The 25,980-nt window shown below is 40.6% G+C and overlaps 1 protein-coding gene across 1 annotated transcript in view; it reads left to right on the forward strand.

The window, feature by feature from the left end:
• Nucleotides 1–25,980, forward strand: part of Plekhm1 (Pleckstrin homology and RUN domain containing M1) — a 218,215-nt gene that overhangs the window by 88,150 nt on the left and 104,085 nt on the right. Inside the window, exon 5 of the mRNA XM_080275296.1 lies at nucleotides 21,285–21,353. Coding sequence (XP_080131422.1) covers nucleotides 21,285–21,353 — 69 coding nt within the window. The remainder of the gene's footprint in view (nucleotides 1–21,284; nucleotides 21,354–25,980) is intronic.

Below are 25,980 nucleotides of genomic sequence, written 5' to 3' on the forward strand. Positions count from 1 at the left end.
AGAGAAACAAGCCCTTACCGTAAGTGAATCAGGGTGTTTAACTGTGCTCTCCACGTAACGGGGGTCAAGCGGGTCACTACCTTTGCGCTGGTACACCCGTGCTCCTTGATTACAGGTAACACTAAACGTTGCCTCATCAGACCACAACACTGACAACCATTGGTCCTCACCCCAGTTAAGGTACTTGTTAGCAAAGGCAAGCCTATGAAGTCACTGGTAACGTGTAAGAAGAGGCTTTCTCACAGGCCTGTGACTTGTGTAACCAAGTTCATGGACTCTTCGAGACACCATGTGCACAGAAACCTCACCAAAGACTTCCAGGTTGCTCTCCTTAATTTTCCTTTCACTCACACGAGAATTAGACTCCACTGCACGTTTAAAAACAGTAACAGACCTCAGGGAAGTTTTCCTGGGCCTAGCAGACCGCGGTTTCTTTGTGGGAACGTCACCACTATTTTCCACTCGAAAACAGGCGCACCTCCTACGCACTGTCGATTGAGCCACACCAACCAATTCACTAATTTCCTTCGTGGGGTGGCCTGCCTCCTTTAGAGCAATGATCTGGGATATGATTTCACTCGAAAGTTCACGGGTATGGGCCCTAACAAGTGGCGAAAGCCAAAACACTGCGGGACACTAGGTAAAAAATGGTGCAAGAAGAGAGGGAGGAGCGGCGGAGTTCCTCTCTCCCACGCAGCCCATAGGCAACTGAGGCAGGAGCCAACCAGCGCACAGTAAGGCCTCAAGCTCCCGTGAAGTAATGCTAGCGCCCCAAACATCTGGCTCAATTTTTAGTACCAAAAACGGGTGATTCTTTTTTTCCCCAAAAGTATTGCGCGCCCTGCCATAGGCACTCGATACTTCTGACGAGCACCGTATATATATATATATATATATATATACAGTAGAACCTCTCTCATTCGGACTATATGGGGGGAAGGGTTGTCCGAATTAGCAGATTGTCCGGACTAACAGGGTAATCTCCAGTTCATACCAAACTCTGTCTACATATGGTATGTTTGTTAATTATTAACATATGTGGCATATGTCAACCCTACGTAACTGCAAAAGATGAAAGGATACCGGTACTGAAATAACAAAACTAATCATGTAAGATAGTTTTGTATTGCATAATTTACAGGTAAGGCCATGACAAGAAACTAGCCTACATTTTAAATTGTAGTAAGTGACTAAGGCCCGTGTAGGCAAAAAAATTAATTAATTAATTAACTGTAATATTTGGAATAAAAATAATACTTATGTAGGCAAAAAATACATTGTCATATTTGGCATATTGATAACACCCATATGGGCAAGAAGCTAATGTTTGATATACAAGTAAAGCACATTTAAGTACAAAAAATAACCTACAATAATCACTAAACACTGCAGAATATTCTGACCCATTTTTGTGTAAGCAAACTCCTCCTTTTAACACCTTTATTCATTACAGAAACTACACTTGCATTAAGGGGCATGGTAAGGAGGATTAACTTTTGAAATACAGCTAAAAAATATAAATGGTTGGTGAACTAGTTGATGGAACGAATGCTAGAATGTGTTTAAACAGGTGCCCATGTAGCGACCTAGCGTGCTCCGAGACTAAACGAATGACGATCGCTTTCCGCGCCGATACTGAAAATGACTTTAATCAACATATTTTTGGAGCTTATTATTTTTAAATTTTGTCCGGATTAACAGAAGTCCGGATTAAAGGGGTCCGGACCAAAGAGGTTCTACTGTATATATATATATGTAGTATTATTATGAAGATTTTCAAACCAGTGAAATACACCAAAGAATGTGCACATGCTTTGAAAGTGCTTTATAACATCCTTAAGTGCTCAAATTTGTTATTTTCAAAGGAGATTGACAATGTCTCTCTCCATCTGTTTATCTATAGCCAGATACCATAATCCCATGAGGGGTGGCCGTTTGTCTTTGAGTTGGTGGTTTTATGGGGACAGGCATTAACCCTCTGCCAGCTCCCTTGTTGACTCGTAGGGAATGTGTGCGTTGCTTAGGTGGTTACCGCCCTGCATTGTAAATGGTTTCCTGGCTTTCAGGAAGCCATTAGACTTGTCACTCAATGTAAAACTATCTGAAAAGGAGAAAAGAGTAATAAAAAGTGACAGGAAGGATGGGAGAAATAGGAATAGAGGAAGGCAGACAGAGAGAAATACAGTAAAACTTCATTATAAAGGACTTATTGGGGCCCAAGCCACTCCAAAAAAAGCAAAATCCTGATAAAAGCAACATCTGGACTTCCCCCTGCTAAGTTGGACTTTTTCCGATGTATCAGACATTAGTCTGGATTGCACCAATGGTTTTTAATCCTTTGAGATTCCGATGTTGATTTTGATTGTCACTTCAAATCCAGCCTCAGAGCTTCCAATGACACTTTTAAGCATCATTTAAGAAACTTTTGTAAAATATTCACCATAAATCGCATTTACGTGTTCTGGAAAGGGGTGAAAAGAGTAAGACAGGGTGGAAGTGGAGTTAGCAGGGGAGTGAAAGATAAAAATGGTAGATTACTAGTGGAGAAGGGAGAAAAAGTGAGCAGATGGAGAGAACACTTTAAGGAATTGCTGAACGTGGAGGATGGAAGTAATGCGAGTGTAAGTGGCTGGGGAATGGCTGGAAGGAGGAGGGAGGTGAGAAGACAGGAAGAAATCAGTAGGATAGAAGTTGTGGAAGCAATGAAGAAAGTTAAATCAGGGAAAGCCCCAGGAATTGATGGAGTGTGTGGTGAAATGCTGAAGCATGGGGGAGAGATAGTAGTAGAATGGATGTGGAAGATGTGCAGATTGGCCTGGGAGGAAGGTAGAGTCCCGGAGGATTGGAAGTCAGGTATAATTATTCCCTTGAACAAAGGAAAAGGGGAAAAAGAAGTGTGTGGTAATCATAGGGGCATTTGTCTTCTTAGTATAATAGGAAAAGTATATGGTAGGATACTTATTGACAGAGTTAGAGAAAGAACAGAGAAATTAGTTGGAGAAGAACAGGGAGGCTTTAGGAAGGGAAGAGGTTGTGTAGATCAGATATTCATTCTCAGATCTTTAGTGGAAAAGTTTCTAGAGAAGGGAAAGAAGTTGTATGCGGCTTTCATGGATTTGGAGAAAGCATATGACAGGGTGGATAGACTAGGATTGTGGAAAGTGTTAAGAATATATGGAATAGATGGGAAGTTGTTGAATGCTGTGAAGAGTATGTACGATGGTGCGAAGGCTGCAGTGCGTGTGGATGGGGAACTAAGTGAATTTTTCTCTTTGAAAGTTGGGTTGAAACAGGGATGTGTCATGTCTCCATGGTTGTTCAATCTGTACATGGATGGGGTAATAAAAGAGGTACAAGGTAGGGTAGTGGATGTTGGAGTGGCCCTGGTGAGAGAGGATAGTGTTTGGAAACTCCCTGTACTGTTGTTTGCAGATGATACTGTGTTGTTGAGTGAAGACGAAGGGGAGCTGCAAGGCTTGGTGGATGAGTTTGAGAGAGTGTGTAAGAAACGGAATCTAAAGGTGAATGTAGGGAAGAGTAAAGTGATGGTCTTTGAGAGAGGTGAAGTTAGTGAATGTACAGCGAGGTTGGATGGTGAGGAATTGGAAAATGTGAGTACGTTTAAGTACTTGGGTAGTGTGATGAGTAAGGATGGAGGTTTGGAGGGTGAAGTGCTTGAAAGGGTACAGCAGGGAAGAAAGGTTGCTGGTTCTTTGAAAGCAGTGATAAGAAACAGGGAAGTGAGCATGGAAGTGAAAAAGTTGCTACATGACAGTATTGTGATACCAACTCTAACGTACGGAAGTGAAGCTTGGACGTTGTTGGAAGGACACAAGTCAAGAGTGAGAGCCGTGGAAATGAGTTATTTAAGAGGAGCCTGTGGAGTCACATGGAGAGACAGGCTGACGAATGAGGATATAAAGGAGCGTTGTGGTGTTGATGTGGATGTGATAGGAAGCGTTATGAGGAACACACTGAGGTGGTTTGGCCATGTGGAGAGGATGGAGGGTGAAAGACTGATGAAGAGAGTGTATGTGAGTGAGGTGGAGGGGGAAAGAGGGAGGGGGAGGCCGAGGATGAGATGGAGAGATGGGGTGGAGAGGTATATGAGAGAGGGGGGTGCGAGTTGGGAGCAGGGGAGTGAAATGGCGGGGGACAGGGCGACTTGGAGGCGATTTGTTTGTGGCCACCCCAAACGGGATTGAGGCGTCTGGCAATAGATAGATAGATAGATAGTGTCATAACAGACTCGAGCGTGATGTCACGGAATGGTAGCTCTATGTGTGGCAGGTACTGCACAGTTAGTCTGACTCATGGCTTTGTTTCTTTATCACTTTGTTCTTGGCGAATGTTTTTCTACAGCAAGGTATAAAATTTTTGGTTTTTGCGTAACTTCAACTCATCGCTTTGACTTTTTATTTTATTTTTTTTTTATTTATTTTATTTTATTTTTATTTTTTTTTTTTTACCCGCTGCATCACGACAAATCTTTCACCAATGACCCCCTCAATCCCGGCAGATTTTTTTTTTTTTTTTTTTTTTTTTCTAAAACCTCCGGTTTTTATGAGAAACATCGAAAATTCAGAGAGAAAGTGCTCAGTTGAGTTTAGAAATATCAATATAGGTAACAGTACCGCCCTTGGTACCGTGTTCTCTCAGGCCAGGCTCCAGAGAAAAAGTTTTCTTCTGAGGGGCAAGTATTTCAAACCACTTATTATATGTTAATATTTATTTATTTGATACGAATTTATATGTAGTACAAGAGCACATTGGTTTTCACACAGTAATATAGGCAGTATAAGCGTTGTTCACTCACCAACACATTAACATAATTATGGCACCTTCCTTTACGACGTTACCGCCTCATCACTTCTGCTTCTTTCATCTTCTGGCTTGTTTCTTCCTTTGTCCTCCACCTCAGGAATCACTTTCACATTGAATTTTGTCATTAGAGAGACCGTGATGGGACAGGTCTTTACTGGCCAGGTCACTGCCAGCAGGTGAGTTGCCGAGAAAATGGCATGTAGGGGGGGAGGGGGGAGGGGGGGTCAGCTGGGGCCAGGCATTATCCCTGCCTGATGTTGGGTAGAAGAAGGTCTTCCATCTATGCCTACTGAAAATCACCCATGAAACTTGAAAAATATGCAAATGACGGACCTCACAGTTGCAAAACGCATGGATACTTTTTCGGGTGTCACTGTGACCAAACGTGGCAACGTATCCAGGACGCCTCAGATTAACATCCTACAATAAAGTACAGTACAACTATTCAGCTTCAAAATAACGCCACAACCAACATCCTATCATAAAAAGTTTATTTACACTGACTGATCAGAGAAAAAGATTGCGAAGCAAATATGTGGCTGAGATTAAAATAAAATTGTGCATGTCTTTCCTTTCGCCTTACCATGCAATAAAATGCAAAAATTACCATAATCTATACCTCATTGTAAAGGTAATGTATTGTAGTTTTGCATGGTTTAAAGCAGATTTACATATCTTTATTAGTTTTTTTGGGGAGCTGAATATTTTCCTACGGAAAGGTATAAAATTTTTGATTTTTGCCTAACTTCAGCTCGTCATTTTGACATTTTATTTTCTTTGCTCTCCTTTCTTTAACATACTGTGATAAAGTACAACTATTCAGCTTTAAAATGACACCACAACCAACATTCTATCATGAAAAGTGTATATACACAGAGTGATCAGGGAAAAATATTGCACCACGAAGATGTGGGTCAGTTTGAGAGTAGCTGAATCTAGCACAGACATAATGTGCCCAGCCTAGAAACCTGATAGGGTTAAACTGTTTTCACTACTGTTTCACTACTGTACTGTATTATACATTCGCTACAATAATCAAATGGTATATATAACAGTACCGTACTGTATACTGATAAACATGTCATTTATTTACCTTATTGTGGTGAACATAGCTGAAGTGGTCAGGCAGTCTGGACTGCTTCTGGCTACATCGGACTGTTGCTGATACATAAGAACATAGCCTAGTACAGTAGCTCCTCAAGTCCGATAAAAGTGAATTGCAGTCTAATGACGTGCATTATATCAAAGTTTTACTGTAATGATGAAGATTGTGCAAGCAGAGTGAGAGAAGAGTTCTGGATATATGTGGAAGTGTGCATGGAAAAGTTTGGAAGGAATGAGAGAGTGTTTTTGATCGGTGATATGAATGGTAAAGTAGGGAATGTGAAGGTGGATGGAATACTTGGTGAGTGGGGTATGCCTGCAGAGATAGATGAGAATGGCAGTGTGTTAGGGGACATTTGTGCTGGGAGGGGGTTGGTGATAGCCAATACCCTCTTCGGGGATAAAATGATCCACAGGTATACATGGTGAGTGATGAGAAGGGTGTAAGGTGAACTGAATGAAAGGAAGGCAATGATTGATTATGTGTGTGTAGATGAAAGGATGTGAAGATGTGTAATGGATGCAAGAGCTTATAGAGGTTGGGGAGTGGACTTTCTGACCACTACTTAGTGGTGGCCAGAATCAAGATAAAAAAAAGATGGAGAACTAGAAGAAGGGAAGGACGGGAAGAAGGAGTATTTGCAAGGAGAGTGGAAAGGTTACAAGAGGATGAGAAAAAGGCAGAATATAAGAGAAAAGTGAAGGAACAATTCGGCAAATATGAATTGGAGCAGATGGGGGATGTGGAAGGTGTGTGCAGGATATTCACAGAAGAAATATGTGCAGCATGTGATGTGGTGTGTGGGATGAAGAGAAGACGGAGGGGTGTGCAAGGAACAGTGTGATGGAATGAAGAGGTGAGACAGGCTGTGGCACAAAAGAAGAAAGCATACAATGAGTGGATGAGAAATAGGGATGTGGAAGAAGTTGAGAGGCGGAAGAGAGAGTTATATGTAGAAAGAAAGAGAGAGGTAAAAAGATTAGTAAGAGAGAGTAAGAAGAGAGTGGATGAGCAATTTGGAAGGAATTTGAGTGTAAAGTGGAGGGACTGTAAGAAAATGTTCTGGAAAGAGGTGATGAGAGTAAGACCACGTGGAAGTGAAGTTAGCAGGGGAGTGAAAGATAAAAATGGTAGATTACTTGTGGAGAAGGGAGAAAAAGTGAGCAGATGGAGAGAACACCTTAAGGAATTGTTGAACATAGAGGATGGAAGTGATGCTAGTATAAGTGGCTGGGGAATGGCTGGGAGAAGGAGGGAGGTGAGACGACAAGAAGAAATCAGTAGGATAGAAGTTGTGGAATTAATGAAGAAAGTTCAATTGGGGAAAGCCCCAGGAATTGATGGAGTGTGTGGTGAAATGTTGAAGCATGGAGGAGAGATGGTAGCAGAGTGGATGTGGAAAATGTGCAGATTGGCCTGGGAGGAAGGTAGAGTTCCGGAGGATTGGAAGTCAGGTATAATTATTCCCTTGTACGAAGGAAAAGGGGAAAAAGAAGTGTGTTGTAATCATAGGAGCATTTGTCTTCTTAGTATAATAGGAAAAGTGTATGGTAGGATACTTATTGACAGAGTTAGGGACATAACAAAGGAATTAGTTGGAGAAGAACAGGGAGGCTTTAGGAAGGGAAGAGGTTGTGTAGATCAGATATTCATTCTTAGATCATTAGTGGAAAAGTTTGTAGAGAAGGGAAAGAAGTTGTATGCAGCTTTCATAGATTTGGAGAAAGCATATGACAGGGTGGAGAGACAAGGATTGTGGAAAGTATTAAATATATATGGAGTAGATGAGAAGTTGTTGAATGTTGTGAGGAGTATGTATGATGGTGCTAAGGCTGCAGTGCGTGTGGATGGTGAACAGAGTGAATTTTTCTCTTTGAAGGTTGGGTTGAAACAGGGATGTTTCATGTCTCCATGGTTGTTCAATCTGTACGTGGATGGGGTAATAAAAGATGTACAAGGTAGGGTAGTGGATGTTGGAGTGGCCCTGGTGAGAGAGAGCAGTGTTTGAATACTCCCTGTACTGTTGTTTGCAGATGATACTGTGTTATTGAGTGAAGACGAAGGAGAGCTGCAAGGCTTGGTGGATTAGTTTGGGAGAGTGTGTAAGAAACGGAATCTAAAGGTGAATGTTGGGAAGAGTAAAGTGATGGTCTTTGAGAGAGGTGAAGTCAGCGAATGTACAGTGAGGTTGGATGGTGAGGAATTGGAAAATGTGAGTATGTTTAAGTACTTGGATAGTGTGATGAGTAAGGATTGAGGTTTGGAGGGTGAATTGCTTGAAAGGGTACAGCAAGGAAGAAAGGTTGCTGGTTCCTTGAAAGCAGTGATAAGAAACAGGGAAGTGAACATGGAAGTGAAAAAGTTACTACACTCAATCCTCGTAAATCGCGTGTTCATAAATCACTGATTCGTAAATCACGGCTAGGTTGCCGTCAGAGTGCTGACAACCTTAAATCACTGTTAAGTCACGAAATTCGTGGATCTAGTTACCCAAGTGGGCCTTTTCTGAGGAGAATTTTAAACCACGGCATTCAAATTGGACATCGTGACCCAACAACCAATCACCGTGCGTCCCTGGTGGCATATGTGCATACTAATGCCGCCATGTTGTTGTTGTTCTTGTCCTGCCACTCCACGCACTACACATCGTCGCCGTGGAGTACGAGAGCTAACTGCCTTTTTTGTGCAACTTCCCCCTGCCTCCTACCTGCCATGGCCCCTCCTGACTCCCCAGTGAAGCGCTCTAAGGAGTATGGCATCAAGAAGCTGCCGCAGTTGTTGTACAGTTAACTTTTGGAGCTCGTTCGTCGTGTTGAGAGGGGAGAGAAGTTCTCAAAGCATTACAGTGACAATAAACTACTGTTACTGAAGGAAACTTATGGATAAAGATTGCAGATATGTATATAAGTGTTATATAGAAATAGGAATATAAAGTGTGAGTGTTTTTATGAATAATAAATGACAGAATACCAGCAGGGAACGAGCGCGTGGGATGTTCGTATGCGCTTGTAATTTTCATTGCATTCACAGTTTTATTTATTTTTTTTTTTGAGTATGGATTCCAAACTATTTGAAAATCATAGAATAGTGTTTCTAGTGATAATATCAGGCTGTGGTAATCATATTACGGGGTGTTGGGAAGTGTAAATTGGAGACTTCTTTACCCAACTTCAGAGGTCTCCACAAGTCCTACGGTACTCGACGAAGGCTCAACAAACATCCCAGGAGAAAGCCGAAGGTATGTGCCATATGCATATTTAATTATAATAATCTAGGACTAATAACTGATTTTTGGCAAATACTGTATTTTTAGAAAGTCTGTCGGAGCGCTAATATCCTAGTGGGACACGCAAGTCGCGCCGAAACAACCCTGTGGTTTAGGGGTTAACAATGGTGGGTGGTAACCATATAACCAACCCATACATGCTCCCTACATGTCAGTAGGTGGGTTGGCTGAGGGTTAATGCCTCTTCCCATAAAACCACCAACTCAGAGACAAACTGCCACCCCTTACAGGATTATGGCATCTGGTCATAGATTGACAAATAGATACACATCAAATATCTACCAAGTCACAATTTTCAGCCACAAACTTATGATTTGCAACTGGTCAAGGCTGGAGTTCAGGATTCCAAATGAGTCTTGGTCTGTCCTTAAACACAGTTTGGCTACATAGGACCGAAATGTTGCAGCTGCAAATCAAATTGTAAACACGGGTCATCATAAAAGATCATGTGATAGAAAGATCTTGGGCATTATATACGCTACCCCTCCTCCCTGAGGATTCAGATGTATGTTATAAAAGTTAGGAACTGATCCAAGGTATTGTACATTCATATGGTATTCGTATATATGTTGAAATTCTAATTAAGTGAAGATAGAAATATAACATGTGTTGCATCTGTAATGGCTTGTATTGCGTTGGCTGTTCACATGGACAAGGAAGCAGTGTCAACTAGGTCAAGAATGCAGGTAGTGACATTCTAGCCCTCCCAAAACATGTGAATAGTAGTGTGTATACTGTATTGCCCATTATGTATGGTAACATTAAAATTGAGTGAAATAAAGACATTGGGTGAATGGTTGTGCAGATACCAGCTGTGTGCATTCAGTGTATCCTTTCAGTAAGAAATTAAGGTGCCTCAGTCCCAATCTAGCCAGCGGCAAAACAACACATGAAAGCAGCATCATGTATCGCACATTTCATTATTTACGGGCAATATAAAATTAAAAAATGGATGTAATAAAGACATCGAATGAAGAATTTTGCAGGTACCAGTTCTGTGCATTCTGTGCTTTTGTTCTATTATGACTATCTATCTATTGCCGGACGCTTTCATCCCGTAAGGGGTGATCACAAACAAATCACCTCCATGTCATCCTGTCCCCCACCATTTCACTGCCCTGCTCTCAGCTCACACCCCCCTCTTTCTTATACATCTCCACTCCATCCCTCTATCTCATCCTTGGCCTCCCTGCCTCTATCCCTCTCTCCACCTCACTCAGATACACTCTCCTCATCAGTATCTCGCTCTCCATCCTCTCCACATGGCCAAACCACCTCTGTGTTTCTCCTGACGCTTCCTATCACATTCACATCAGCACCACAATGCTCCTTTACTTCCTCATTTGTCAGTCTGTCTCTCCATGTGCCACTGCTCTCACTCATGACTTGTGTCCCTCCAACAAGGTTCAAGCTTCACTTCCATACGTTAGAGTTGGTATCACAGTACTGTCATGCAGTAACTTTCACTTCCATAGTCACCTCCCTGTTTCTTATCACTCCTTTCAAAGAACCAGCAACCTTTCTTCCTTGTTGTGTCATTTCAAGCACTTCATCCCCTAAACTTCCATCCTTACTCATCACTCTACCCAGGTACATAAATGCACTCACATTTCCCATTTCCTCCTCATCCAAATGTATTATGTGCTGTCAGACATGAACCATGACAAATGGCCCTAATCTAGAGGATAATGACTTCTTCTAGAGGACATTAATAAAAAAATATTTCACAGAAAATTATTGTGGTTGGTGACGAGAGCCAAAAAAAAAAGAAGATAACTAAAAATGGTGAGAGGCAGAGATACAGTACGTCTATACGAAGTGATGATCAGATGTGATGAAAATGGCAGCCTGGAGCTATGAGTATGCTCCAGTTTGGAATGGACTCATTCCATCTTTAACCCTTATGCTTCGGGAGTTGACCGGGGACCGACACTAAAGGGGTGGATGCTTAGTGCCAGGTATTTGTAGAAATTGCAAATGCAATCCCGCCACAGTTTGAATTGGCCACCATTTGATCTTGCCACCAAAGGGTAGAGCGAGAAGTATGTGTTGTAACAAGTCTGGACCACATGCAAACGCACGGAAACTCCAACTTCAAGTGCCCAAATTTACTCATCTTCTTCATGTCCATACTCATCGATGCAACCACCTGCAGACATAGGGATGCTTTCATTCACAGGAAGAAGAATTGGTGAGTAATATGGTCTTTAATTTGTTTCCGTGACTGCAATACTTTCCCAGATATGAAGGTTTGAAAAAGGGCTATTTGGGGAAATATGCCCATAGAGAGAGGGAAACGGAGCCAAGATAAGCCCTTCATCTCGGGGTTAATATTTTATATTTTTTAACATTGCCACAACGTGACTTCTTGATTATGTTATTAACAAATCAGGGGCAAGTAATTAATCATTTGTTAATGCATTATATTGTATGGGAGGTAATGGAAATGTAGCAGCCGTGGCTCAGTGGGTTAGAGAGCTCCGCTCTAACCGAAGGGTCGGAGGATCGAATCCACCCAAGGGTCATATGTAGACATCAGGAAGGGCATCCGGTCATAAAATGCTACACGCTCCAGTCCAAAAGTCCTCTACCCAGGGGGAACGCCTTAGCCCTTCGGGGATACCTGGCATAAAACCAAATTATTTTTTTTTTTTATAGGTAATGGAAATGGTAGGGGAGAACACTGATGTTTCTGCTACTTTTTGGAAAATCTATCTATCTATCTATTGCCAGATGCCATAATCCTGTATGGGGTGGCCATCTGACACTGAGTTATTTGTTTTACAGGGAGGGGCACTAACCCTCCACCAACCCACTTGACACGTAGGGAGCACGTATGGTTTGGTTATATGGTTACCACCCAACGTTGTAAATGGTTTCTTGGCTTACAGGAAACCATTTGGCTTGTCACTCAATGTAAAGCCACCTGTAATGGAAAGAAAAGCAATAAGTAATGACAGAAAAGATGGGAGATATAGGAAGAGAGGAGGGCAGGCACAGATAAAGAATGATAAAGGCTAAGGAAGATGTTTGTTAAAAAATAGGTATTGAAAACAACTGCAATTCCTTAGTGCCAAAATGTTTTACCATCTTTTGACTAATACATATGTAATATTCAAAGATTTGGCTCTTTAAATTTTCGATGAGGATGTCAGAGAAGAGAGGTATCTAAAACATCCGAACTGTCCCACACTCTTAAGGTAGTTCAGTGACGGGAGTGGGCTGAACGGCCACATATAGTACTTGTCCAAATGATACATTAATATCATGCAAATTAATTACTGTGCAAAAATTTATTGAAACAAGCCTATTTCATTGTATATGACTCAAAAACTGCTCCATATACTGCACCAGATATACCCTGTTGCTTGAAATTATTTTACTTTGAAAAGGGGGAAAACAAAAAAATGCTAAATAAACTTATGAACTCCTTAGCTGTGACGGTTCTAAGCATTTCCTATGTCAGTGGTGCAGGATAACCGGTTTAAAAAAAACGTCTTTTCATCATGTGTTTCGACCCAGTTCTACCTACCCAGACATGAGAACATTTTAGTCAGACCAAGTTTACACTCCACATTGATGATTTGCAACCTTTTCATCAAGCGTAAGCATGCAGGCACGAAAAGTGACAGAAAAGTTCACACTACTGTAAAACCTCAATAAAACGGACTTCAGTAGACCAGAATTCTCTTTATCGGAATTAAGGAGCTACTGGATTAAATTCTTATATACAGTAATCCCTCTAAGACCCAGATGCCCAAGTCCTGGACATTTTGGGCTCGGGTCCTTGGACAAAAAAGAAAAAGAAAAAAAGGAAGAACAAGAAGCCGATATGTGTTCATCCCTACTTTAAATTTGCCGTGCAGTGACGAACAGCTGCGTTTTGGTGCGTAGTTCCTCCGAGGTTTGCTAGAGCGCCCCTGGATCCTCCCCAGTTCCCGCCTACCTACTGCAGTGACTGCATGCTCATCGCCATGGCTACCCACTTGCTCGTTTTTGTGAATAAACTGCAGTGCCTCATTAAATGGGAATATACAATGTTGTACAGTGTTAAGAAATTAGAATTGAGAATGCAAAGGATTAAGTATAGATTGCAACACTGGCATGTTGCAACTGGCGTGGCGCAAGTAAGAACAGAATGTGCTGTGTTAAACAGTTATAATTCACAGTGCAAAGGATTAAGTGCAGCAGGACACTGGATTACAGTACTGTACATGCTTCAAGTACACCTTCGCCACTGTAATAGCCATGGAGGAGGCGGGTTAATCTTTTCAACGGCCCTGGATGTGCCATAAGTACCGTGTACACTGCTAAATATTTTCCATACTCACTTCTAATTTCTCATTCTCTGGTTCCTTTTCATTACTTCATGATTTCTGTCCCTTATTTGTGTGCATAGGGTCTAAAATAGGTGCTGTGCATGTCTGGTAGGGTGTTATTTTAGTGGGTTTCAAAGTTAGGTTGGGTTGGGGTCTATAAGTACCTGTCCAGGGGCATTTTTCCCAAGTCCCTGATAAAACCAAGTCCCGGACGTGCCTTTGGCTCTATTACATTGGATCTTGGAGGGATTACTCTATTGGAAAAAGTCCGATAGAGCTAGAGGCAGTCCAGAATGCCTGACCACTCCAGCCATGTTCATCACAATAAGGTAAATAAAAGACATGTTTATCAGTGTACAGTACAGTATTGTTATATATGTCTGAATTATATCATTTGATTATTGTAGTGAATGTGTAATACAGTACAGTGCTGCAATGGTAATGAAAACTGTTTAAAAACCATTGGTGTGAACTGGACTAATGTCTCATGTATCGGAAGAAGTCCAGGTTAGCAGGGGGAAGTCTGGATGTCACTTTTATTGGAATTTCACTTTTTTCAGAATGGTTAGGACCCCAACTAATCCGTTATAGCAAGGTTTTACTGTATTCCACACGGCTCTCCGGGAATGTACAATGCTTGGGAATGCTATATGCAGTTGAAGGGTTAATGACCAATACACACACACACACACACACACACACACACACACACACACAGACACACTTTCTCTCTCTCTCTCTCTCTCTCTCTCTCTTGTTATTTAGTTGTATAACTACAATATCCTGATGAAATGCAGGCAAACCCTGATTTACGATACCCCTTAAATGCGATACCCCAGAATAATGATGGGAGTAGAAATACCACCCTACCTCGCCTATCGTAGGCCTACCCCAGGTTTGGGGATGGGTTTGAGTTTTTCTTACCAATTTTGATGATATTTTAGACTTAAATTTTGTGTTTGGGTTAATCCATAAGCTGTTTTTAGACTTAGATTAATGTGTTTTGGTCATAGGTTGAGTGAACACTGTTCATTAGGGGTACGCATTCTCGTCCTTCAGACAAGGTATAAAACGGTGTGGACAACTAGGCAACTCGATAAAGAGTATTTCATGTTTGACCATTGAATCTCTACTCTGACATGAAATACACATTAATAATTTTAAATAAATATTAATAATTATGAAAGCCATAAAGAGTAAATATTTCATGCATTGATGAAAACTGTGACATCGATAAATCATGTGTTTACATTCGGGCTGTTCAAGGAAAAATGCATTGAAAATAAAGAAGAATCTCTGAATAAATGTTGGAAAATAAGAGAGAAGAAAATAAAGCAGCTCAGCAACCAGAACAGTAACTAAAACAACATAAAGAGGTTCTGTTGAAAAGGCTAGCCCGGTCACATCATCGATTGTTATATCATGTGTTTACATTCAGGCTGTTCAAGGGAAAATGCTTTGAAAATACAAAGGAATTTCTAAATAAGTGTTGGAAAATAAGAGAGAAGAAAATAAAGGAGCTCAACAACCAGAACACTAACTAAAGCAACATAAGGAGGGGCCTTTGAAAAGGCTATCCAGATTGCATTATCAATCACATTCCCTGTCGAGAATTCCCCATCAAAACATAAGCAGTTCTTCATCACAGTTCGCACCTTGGATGATTGTGCGCCGTCTATACATTATTCTTATGCGTAACAGATGTTTATTAATTGTCTTGGGACCGTCTGATAGTGGGATTGTATACCATGCTGCTTTTTCTTCTTTACCAAGTTTGAATACGAGTCAGAGATTGCATTCTCCAGTGACCTTGACTGGGTACAAGCGAGACAGGCACTGGTCTCAGGCTTAGGTTAGCTTCTTTTACAGCTGTTAGGCCATTTAGATTGGCTTTAAATTTTCCTCTGGACTCAGTTGGCTGGGCTTAGGACTTGTTTGGGGTTAAATCCAAGACTCCAAAATGCATCCCTGTACTTTACATGTTAAATCTACCCCGAGAAACAATACCCCACCTAGCGATGGGTTTTTACTTAACCAGTTGTATCGTTAAACTGGGGTTTGCCTGTATGTATTGTATATTGTAAAAGTAAATGAATCGACAGAAGCATTTTTTCACCATCAGAGGGATGGTTCGGCCACTGACAAATCATCCCTCTTCAGTAGTGGCTGATCCATCCCTAAAGTTTAATAATTTCCATACATTTAAATCTGTCTCATAAATATTTGAGATCATTATGCTACAGCATTATCTTCTAAGGTTGACATTGTTTCCACACTAATATAGTTGCAAATCCACACATATTCACGGTTGCGGAGCTTTTGATAATCAACTGAAAAATTACATGTTATTTGAAAAAAAATCACAAAATCTGGTATCCATCAGTAAGTATGATTGTCACTGCCTTCCAGTTCCGTCAGCTCTGTGGTCGTCAATTCTTACACATTCACACAGAATTTCATAAGGAGAGCGCCCATTTGATTTTCAAAGAGCCAGTGTCCAAGCCATACCACCATCCAGTCCATCACTGGCTTCCTGTGCATTAATTTTTTGTTTTCATATTCAGAGGAAGGAGTAAGATTAAATGGAAAAAAAAAAAAAAAAATTGTTGTCACCATCACCTTTAGCAACGATTTATTTTTCTCCATAATTGGTCCATTTAAATTTGGATGATGTGAACTAAATTTGGTGAGGTGTCAACAATACCAAATGGTGTCTAAATTTGAAATTCTCTTCTGTATTGCTTTTTAATCAGGAAGAATTATTTTTTAACCCTATCCCTTAAAGGGAGGAGTGTAAATTCTAGCTGTGCTCGTAACTCTCACTCGAGAGCTTTCAGAACAGTCGCATAGAGATATTTTATTTCTAATGCTCGTAGAAAAGTTACTATTCATCATAGAAAGGCCACTTTGGTCTCATTTTGAAGATGAAGAGTTTTGTTCTACCGTACATTGTCCAAAAAAACAATATATACAAAATAAAATGCAAAAAAAGTGAGTAGAAGTTAGCTGACATGGTAAAGTTTTACACTGTTCTTTAAAGAAATATTCGCCAAAAAAAAAAAAAAAAACTATTCAAGAAGTAGTAATATTTTTTGCTTCAATACGTAGCAGAATAAATTTCCTTTGCAATAATGCATTATTTGTTGTATTTGTGTAAATAATAATGCTGCATATACAGTCGGCGCAATGGAAGTCTGGACCCTCTAATTCGCACCATATATTTGGTAGGGTCCAAGAAATATTGTAAGAAAATTCCTGTAGTCAGTGGATTTTTTTCTGGTGGCTTCTAGCAACTTTACAGGCTTACCACCACATGCTGTGAGATTATTAGCTCAGTGGCTGCCTGACTTTGGGTGGGGGTGCACGTCAGATTTTCTTGTCCTGCCTGGCCCTTGTTAATTTCAAAGCTCTGATTTTCACACCCTCCTCTGCCTTAGTGAATCATTGGAGATGGGTCTGAAGCCACTAACTGATGTAGGAAAAGCCCGAATTTTAACTATGAGAGAGGAAAATGTAAAAATTAAGGAGAGGCTTCAGTGCAGCAGTACGGCTGGGGATCTTGAAGTCTTTCTGAAGTTGATGCTGTATGGTTCTTTCAGACACATCTTTCAGCAATTCTGGGTACATATTTTTCAACTGTCTAGTAGTCAAACGTGGGTCTTTTATCACAGCTTGCTTCAGTAACCTGTCTGTAGTTGGTGATGTCTTCCTTTTAGGTCCTAGCCTGTCTTTATGTTGGGGTATTGTGTTTCTTGGCAGGTGTCGGGCAGCAGCGAGGAGTGCCATAACGGTAGATTTTCCTCGCCCAGTTCGAATATAAATATCCTTAATTTTTACATTTTCCTCTCTCATAGTTAAAATTCGGGCTTTTTCTACATCAGTTAATGGCTTGGGACCCATCTCCAACAATTCACTAAGGCAGAGGAGGGTGTGAAAACGAGAGCTTTGAAATTAACAAGTGCAGGCAGGACAAGAAAATCTGACGTGCTCTCCCACACAAAGTCAGGCAGGCACTGAGCTAATAATCTCACAGCATTTGGTGATAAGCCTATAAAGTTGCTAGAAGCCACCAGAAAAAAATCCACTGACTATAGGAATTTTCCTACAATATTTCTTGGACCCTACCAAATATATGGTGCAAATTAGAGGGTCCAGACTTCCATTGCGCCGACTGTATACGCGAGAAAAAGGAGCATAAGTATGCGACAGGAGGTCAAGAGGTGCACATCCTACTCTAAGGAACCTCACACCACACTGAGCCGAGCGGAACAAGTGAGCACGCACGCACCAGTTGTGGCAGGCTAAGCTCCATCCATTTTTGCTCGTCATCCAACAAAAATGACGACTCCCTAAATACAGTGAGTCCTCAAAATATGAAAACCCGTAGTACAAATTTTCAATGGTACAAAATCGATTTATATATGACAAATTCCACAGTACGAAATTATCAGTCTCAGTGATATGAAAATCGATACTCGATATGAAAGAAAGTGCAGAGATAGCCTGATTATCCAGACTATATGATATGAAGAAGTGCCTGAATAGTCTGAAATCACGATTAATCTGGCAAAAACAAAACAAAAGTACTGTTAGATTGATTTATTTACCGGTAAATGTACAATGAAAGACACAACTATCTTCCCAGTTCAATCTGAAGAAAATTTACATCAGCCGAAATACAATGAAAACCCTGTTTCTACTAGTGCATGTTTCAAATGGTTCGATTTTTCCACACTATATTCGTCAGACTTTGGGAAGATACTTGTGTCTTTCATTGTACACTTGAAGCAGCAGAAAGACCTTACCAATTCAATTCATAATCCTCCAGCTTTTTTCTCTAATTTTTTGACAACTTTCAGTTTGGCAAATTACTTTTTCTTGCTGAAAAATTTCCTCTCCGATATTATAGTCACTTTCCCCTATGATCGTTTCCAGCGCAGTGGAAGAAACTCAGCGTGCTTAGAGGTGGATATCGTTTCCCAATTTCCCAAGTGGAGGTTAGGTTAGGTTAAAATTATTAGGTACAGATAAGCTCGGTTAGACCAGGTTTAATTAAACACTTAGGGAAGAACAATCCTTTCCGCCATTATGTTAATGAAGTAAACAAGAGTTGTCACACCAGAACAGCTAAAAATGATGGAGAAACAGATTTAATAAGAAACATTTACTGTATTTACCAACCCAGAAATAATCTGAAAAATATAACAGACTATCAGGACGAACTGATTTGTTAAGGTGCTTTTACTGCTTAAAGTAAAACGTATGTTTAGCCCCCTCAGTGGCTGTGGGTTCATATATTTGCGTGCTCCCGTGGTCGGCCTTGGGACCATTTTTTCAAGGTTCTAAAATCAATTTCTTTTTCTTACATATGTGAAAAGACTCATGTGGCACACCTGGCTTTTTTTTCCCCTAAACCCATCCTGTGATTTGCTATGATTTGTGTCAGAATTAATGAAATTAGGATGTGTGTTACATCGGCATGTATACATCAGCCGAGAACATTTGGGGCGAAGTGAACTGTGAATGCCAGACTGCTTGAGGTGGTAGAGTAGGGTCGTGTAAACACACCAGTGACCCTCATTTCCTTCCCATAGTTGCTCGCAGTTTTTTATAGCTCACCCTAACACATCACTGACACCAGTACAGTAAGGCGTTGTTCAGGGCCAGCAACTATGAAGGGGATAATGGAATACATTATTGTTTGTATCAGTCCTCTCTCTTTCATCATACACATAAGAACAAACAAAAGAATGAGCAGTAAATGTACACTAACTCTAAGGAGCAGAAATAACTGTGCTCAGTCAGTCCGAAATATATTGGGAAGAGTGATACCGAACGAAGAATGTGGAACTGAATGCTAACCTACAAAAACATGTAGGACGAAAGAGTAATTTTTTTCTGATTAGGCAACAGTTTTGTTCCATATCATCTCTTAAAATTGTAAAACCCATAATCTTTCATGTAAGCATACAGCCTAAAGACGTTACCAATTCAGTTCATATTCCTCTAGTTTGTGTTCTGTACTTTTTTGACTATTTTGAGGGTGGTAAATTATGTTCTCTTGCTGAAAGAAACTTACTCAAATTTAGGGCACTTGTAACAAGCATGTTAAACATCGGCAAATACATCTGGAGTGAAGAGAACGCCTGACTGTTGGGATGGTAGCGTAGGGTCACGTACACACACCAGTGACCTTCGTTCGCTTCCCATAATTGTTCGCAGTTTTTTTATAATGCCCTAACTCAACGTCATTGACACTGAAAGAGTGACGTGTTGTTCAGGGCCGGCAGCTATGAAGGGGTTAATGGAATACTGTATGAAAAATTCAAAATGGGCGCGGTGGATAGTGCTGCACTTGCTTGCCAAGAGAAAACGAACTAACCCCTCTCTGGTAAACAAATTTTCGCGCGCTTTTCAGTTGAGTCCATGTCCCTCCTCTCCTCACAGCTTCGCTGTACGTGAGGATATTTTCGCAGCCCTTCACCTTTTCGTATTGTTACGCCATGCCTCCCAAGCGCCCTGCATCATCTCCAGCATTGGGGGAGCCCGCTGCAGGGAAGCAGCAGCACCGTACTCTAATTCTGGAAAGGAAATCGGAAATTATAAGACTCCATGAGGAGAGGCAGGGAGTCTCGGAGATTAGGCATGCTTTAGGCCTTGCTGTTTCCACCATTGGGACTGTGGCGAAGAAAAAGGAGATGTACAAGAATGTGGTCACCTCCTTCTCAACAATTGTATACAGGTATTGCTTTCTTCTTAATAGTGGGGGGGTGAAGTTTAGGTAGGGGTCTGAGGGGATCCTGGGATGCATCCACCCATTTGTATGTATTTTTCAATGGGGAAAATCGTTCCAATATACGAAATTTTGAATTATGAAAGTTTTTTTTGGTCCCTATCCCTTTCTTATATCAAGGACTCACTGTATTTCTTTAGAGATTACATCGGATGACGGGCAGAGTCGTCCTACTGACGTCAGAGGTTGACAGACGCATGACGACCCAGGTCGTCATTGATATGTCTGTGGGTTAAATGTCTGGATAGCTATACAATATAAAATAGGGTGTTTGGAGAGGGTGATGTGTTATCATCCAAAAGTCCACGTTTGACATGGCTTTGGCCAAATTACGACAGATAATCAGAATATTACTGTTAGACTTGAATGTGGCTTGAGGACAGAAAGAGTAAGAACAGTGGAAGTAAGATTATTGACGAATATGTGTAGAGTGAATAGCATAAGAAATAATATGATGTGTGAATGATGTGATGTAAGGAAGTACAGTATGTTGATGATATGTATGGTAGAAAAGAGTTGCATGAATTATATGAGCATACAGAGAGAGAGAAAAGCAAATGTACATAGATTGGTGGTGGTTGTTTTTGTGGCCTCAGCTTCATGTGAATATTAACCCAGTGGACTGTAGGCTGAGAGTTGGTCTGCAACTCACCATCAACCCTTCAGGGAAAAGATATCCTCAGAATATGAGGAGATGGTAAAGTCTGTGTGGTGGAGTCAGGATTAAATTTTAAATGAATGAATTTTTACCCATCAGATAAGCTGTAACTAGTTCTCCCTTTGTTATGCTTTCTCTCCTTGCTTTCTGGAAGGTTCCTCACCCAATCTTTATAAAGGTGAGAAAGGAGATGATGATGATGATGATGGTGGTGAAGTTGTAATTTGAAGTACATTACATTGTAGTTTGAACTGTGTTAAGGGATGTTACTCATTATTCCTATTATTTTCTCTTTCTAGTCCTCTCCATCAGAAGTGGCTGAGAGACTGAATTATGAAGTTGTGCCACGGGAGCTGCCCAGTGAGGAGGTGAGAATAACTCAGCGTCCTTTGTTGTACAGCAGATATCAGTATTTTCATTTGTTTTTATAATTTCCATACGACATGGATAGTTACCATCATACCTGGGGATACTACTATGAGAGTGGTGTGGAACCACAAACCTGGTAGCTACTCCTCACCGACATGTTCAGGCAGGGAGCTCAGCCATATTTATACAGGCAAATTGTGGCTTTAGACTACTACGTACTCTATCCCTTCTACATAACTACATAGCGTTTCCTGGGGTACACTTGGTGTCAGCAGACCTAGATAGGATTTATGACAGTAAGGACATACAATCATCATAGAAAGTTGCCCCAAACTACTTGGTGGCACTGATGTGGTGCTGGAACTACATAAAACCAAGTATCACTGTTAATTGCCATCAACAAGTTAAAAGAGGCATATATATATATATATATATATATATATATACAGTAGAACCTCTTTGGTCCGGACCCCTTTAATCCGGACTTCTGTTAATTCGGACAAATTTAAAAATAATAAGCTCCAAAAATATGTTGAAAGTAATTCTAAAGTCATTTTCAGTATCGGCGCGGAAAGCGATCATCATTCGTTTAGTCTCGGATCACGCTAGGTCTCAACATGGGCGCCTGTTTAAACACACACTAGCATTCGTTCCATCAACTAGTTCACCAACCACTGATATTTTTAAGCTGTATTTCAAAAGTTAATCCTCCTTACCATGCCCCTTAATGCAAGTGTAGCTTCTGCAATGAATAAAGGTGTTAAAAGGAGGAGTTTGCTTACACAAAAATGGGTCAGAATATTCTGCAGTGTTCAGTGATTACTGTAGGTTATTTTTTGTACTTAAACGTGCTTTGCTTGTACATCAGACATTAGCTTCTTGCCCATATGGGCGTTATCAATATGCCAAAGATGACAATGTATTTTTTGCCCACATAAGTTTTATTTTTATTCCAAATATTACAGTTAATTAATTACTTTATTTTTTTGCCTACACAGGCCTTAGTCACTTACTACAATTTAAAATGTAGGCTAGTTTCTTGTCATGGCCTTGCCTATAATACAAAACTATCGTACAGGATTAGTTTGGTTATTTTAGTATCCTTTCATCTTTTGCAGTTATGTAGGGTTGACATATGCAACATATGTTAATAATTACCAAACATACCATATGTAGATAGTTTTTGGTATGAACTGGAGATTACCCTGATGGTCCAGACAATCTGCTAAATCGGACAACCCTTCCCCCCATATAGTCCGAATGAGAGAGGTTCTACTGTATATATATATATATATATATGTATGTACATACAGTAATCCCTCTACTATCCGACGTAATAGAACCAAAGACATGTCCAGAAAGTGGTCCTGTCCGGATAGTGGGCCCCTGGCTCCTGGACTGGTACTTAAGGACCCTAACCTAGCCTAACTTTGAAAGCCACCTAAATAACTCCCTACCGGACATGCATAGCACCTATTTAAACCTATTTAAGACCGTATTCACACCAATAATGGACATAAAGCACGAAATAAGTGAAAAGGAACCAAAGAATGAGGAATTAGAAGTGACTGTACCTTGCCCAGGGTACGCACGTCTGTGGCCGCCTTCTCCAAGGCTTTTGGCAGTGGTGAAAATGCTCTTGAAGCACGTACAGTAATCCAGTGTTGTGCTGCACTTAATTCTTTCCACTGTGAGTTATAATTGTTTAACACTGTGCATTGTTCTAAACTGCACCACGCCACTTTCAACCGCCAGTTTCATCCCCCCAATTTGCACTCCACAGTTAATCCTTTGCACTCTGTATGCTAATTTAATACTGCACAACACTGTAAATTCCCGTGTGATCTAGTGACGAGGTATGGCAGTTTATTCACTGTTTATTCACAAAAAACGAGCACGTGTGGCTTCCATTGCGGTAAGCATGTACTCATGATCGAAGTTAGGCAGTAACTGTTGGATAGTGTTAGTGACGGGGAAACAGAGTTGTCAGATCGCAATGGCCACATTACCAAACTCCTCAATTTTCATTACCAAATTTAACTTTTCATTACCAAATTCGTAAAGCTAGCATTTATTCTTCATTAATTATGTATACAAGTGGAAATACATGTAATCACTCTCCATATAACTAACAGCATGTTGATTATTTTCACGCAATGTAGGCTAGCAGATTAACCAGAGAGAGCAGACAATCCACCATCTCCATCCTGTGTATCCTCATACATGTGAAAAATCCGTTTGGTAATGCATTACCTGTATTCTGATTCAATACCAAACGAATTCTTCATTACCAAATTGGCCCACATTTGGTAATGAAAAATACCAACTGGCAACCCTGACAGGGGAGGGGGGAGGAAGGAAGGGGTGAATGGGCCATGGTGTAAACAGCTGTTCGGTGCCGTGCAGCAATTTCAAATTACGGGTGGGAGAAAATTCGGATTTGGGGGGGATTTTTTCTTTTTTTTTGGCCATTTTTGGGTTCCGAAGGTCCAGGCCAACGATGTCCATTAAGTGGGGTGTCTGGAAAGTGGGTGTCCGGATAGTGCGGGGATTACTGTACAGTAATCCCTCTACTAACCAATGCAACAGAGCCAAAAGCATGTCCGGAAAGTGGTCTCGTCCGGATACTGGGCCCCAGCCTCCTGGACCTGTACTTATGGACCCTAACCTACCCTGACTCAGAAAAACACCTATACAACTCCCTACTGGACATGCATAGCACCTATTTAAGACCCAATTCACACTAATAAGGGACATAAAAGACTGAAATAAATGCAAAAGAACCAGACAATGATGTTTTAGAGGTGAGTTTATACAATATTAAACATTCTGGGTACTTACAAGTCCCAGGCTCCTGGACTGGTACTTATGGATCCTAACCTAACCTAACCCAGAAAAATACCTCCCTACTGCACATGCATAGCATCTAAGACACTATTCACACCAAGAAGGAACATTAAAGAGTGAAATGAGGTTTTAGAGATAAGTATGGAAAATACAGTACAATATGAAACATTGCGGGTACTTACAAGTCCCTGGCCATCTCAGCGAATAACCCACCTCCTCTCAGACTCTGACAGTAAAAAGGAGTACCTGAAGCACCTGCAGTACACTGTACATGAAGTCTTGCACAGAACTTAGTCATTTGCACTCATAATTCCATTCTCTTAACACTGCGCACTCTAGTCTTGTGCTCCATTGCACCTTAACCCCTACACCGCGGGCATGTTTACCAATGTTTGCGTGTGCCGCAGGGTTATTCGGGCTCCGACAGACTCTCAAAAAATATTTGCCAAAAATCAGTTATTAGTCCTAGAATATTAAAATTACATATGCTTATGGCACATACCTTCAGCTTTCTCCTGGAATGTTTGTTGAGCCTTTGTCGGTTACCGTAGGACTTGTGGAGACCTCTGAAGTTGGGTAACGAAGTCTCCACTTTACACTTCCTGACAACCCATAATATGATTACCACAGCCAGATATTAACACTATAAACACTGCTCTATGATTTTCAAGTAGTTTGGGATCCATACTCCAAAAAAAAAAAACACTGTGAAAGCAATGAAAATTACGAGCGCGTCTGACCGTCGCACTTGCACTAGTTCGCTCTTGGTACTCTGTCTTTTATTATTCATAAAACCCCTCACACTTTATATTTCTATTACTATATAACACTTATATATATCTACAGTCTTTATCCATAAGTTTCCTTCAGTAGTATTAGTTTATTGTCGCTGTAGGGATTCAATTTCTTTCAGTAAAATACGTAGCATTCACTTTCTCGTCCTATATACTAGCATTGAGAGTGAATATCACTTTCACCTCCACTCTCATAACTCATAGTATTCAGACATGCTAGAGTGAAACTTTCACTTTCATTACTCCTAGGGTATATACTTGTATTCTTATAATACTACTCATTTACATTTCTGTTTACGTTCTCTATTTTATTTACGTTATTTACATTTCTATTTTATTTACACTGTGTTATGCACTGTCACTTGAAGTAACTTATAAAACTATTTTCCACTCTTCACATATATTTACATTCATTACTTTCACTTGCTGTTTACACATTATTTACACATTATTTACAATTCCACTTGCACTGTTGTACTCAATAGAAAGATCGTAGTCACTCTTTTATCAATTGTCAGCCCTTTACCTCTTTCCACACTAGGTTTAGTAGGGGGTAAAGGTCACAGGACCCTTTACATGGGGGTGAAAAGTCCTTGAAGTTAGCAAGAGCGAACAGACGTACCTCCACTTCGGAAGATGAGAGTGAACTGATAAGGGTGGGCCAGGGTGGTGGCCTCCCTAGGGAAATTCATTACTACCAACGTGAGCCTCTTGAAACAGCTATATATAGCAGGGAAATGATTGGCAGGAAATCTAGACAATACATTATAAATTAGGTAGTTCCAGGTGAATGTAAATATCACTTAGGCTTCTCCCTTCCCTCCTTATATATATATTTATTACGAAAATAGATTATACGGCATATTTCAAGGGGAAATAAACAGCGAAAATTAGCGAACGAGTGCACGTGAGGTGTTGTCAGGTGATAATTAGCCAATTCCAGGTGTATGGCGCTCTCACTTACCTTATTTCTTTCTTGTATATA

Source organism: Coenobita brevimanus, chromosome 61, assembly GCF_032717465.1.
Source record: "Coenobita brevimanus isolate Jiangsu-jjx chromosome 61, ASM3271746v2, whole genome shotgun sequence".
Lineage (NCBI taxonomy): Eukaryota > Metazoa > Arthropoda > Malacostraca > Decapoda > Coenobitidae > Coenobita > Coenobita brevimanus.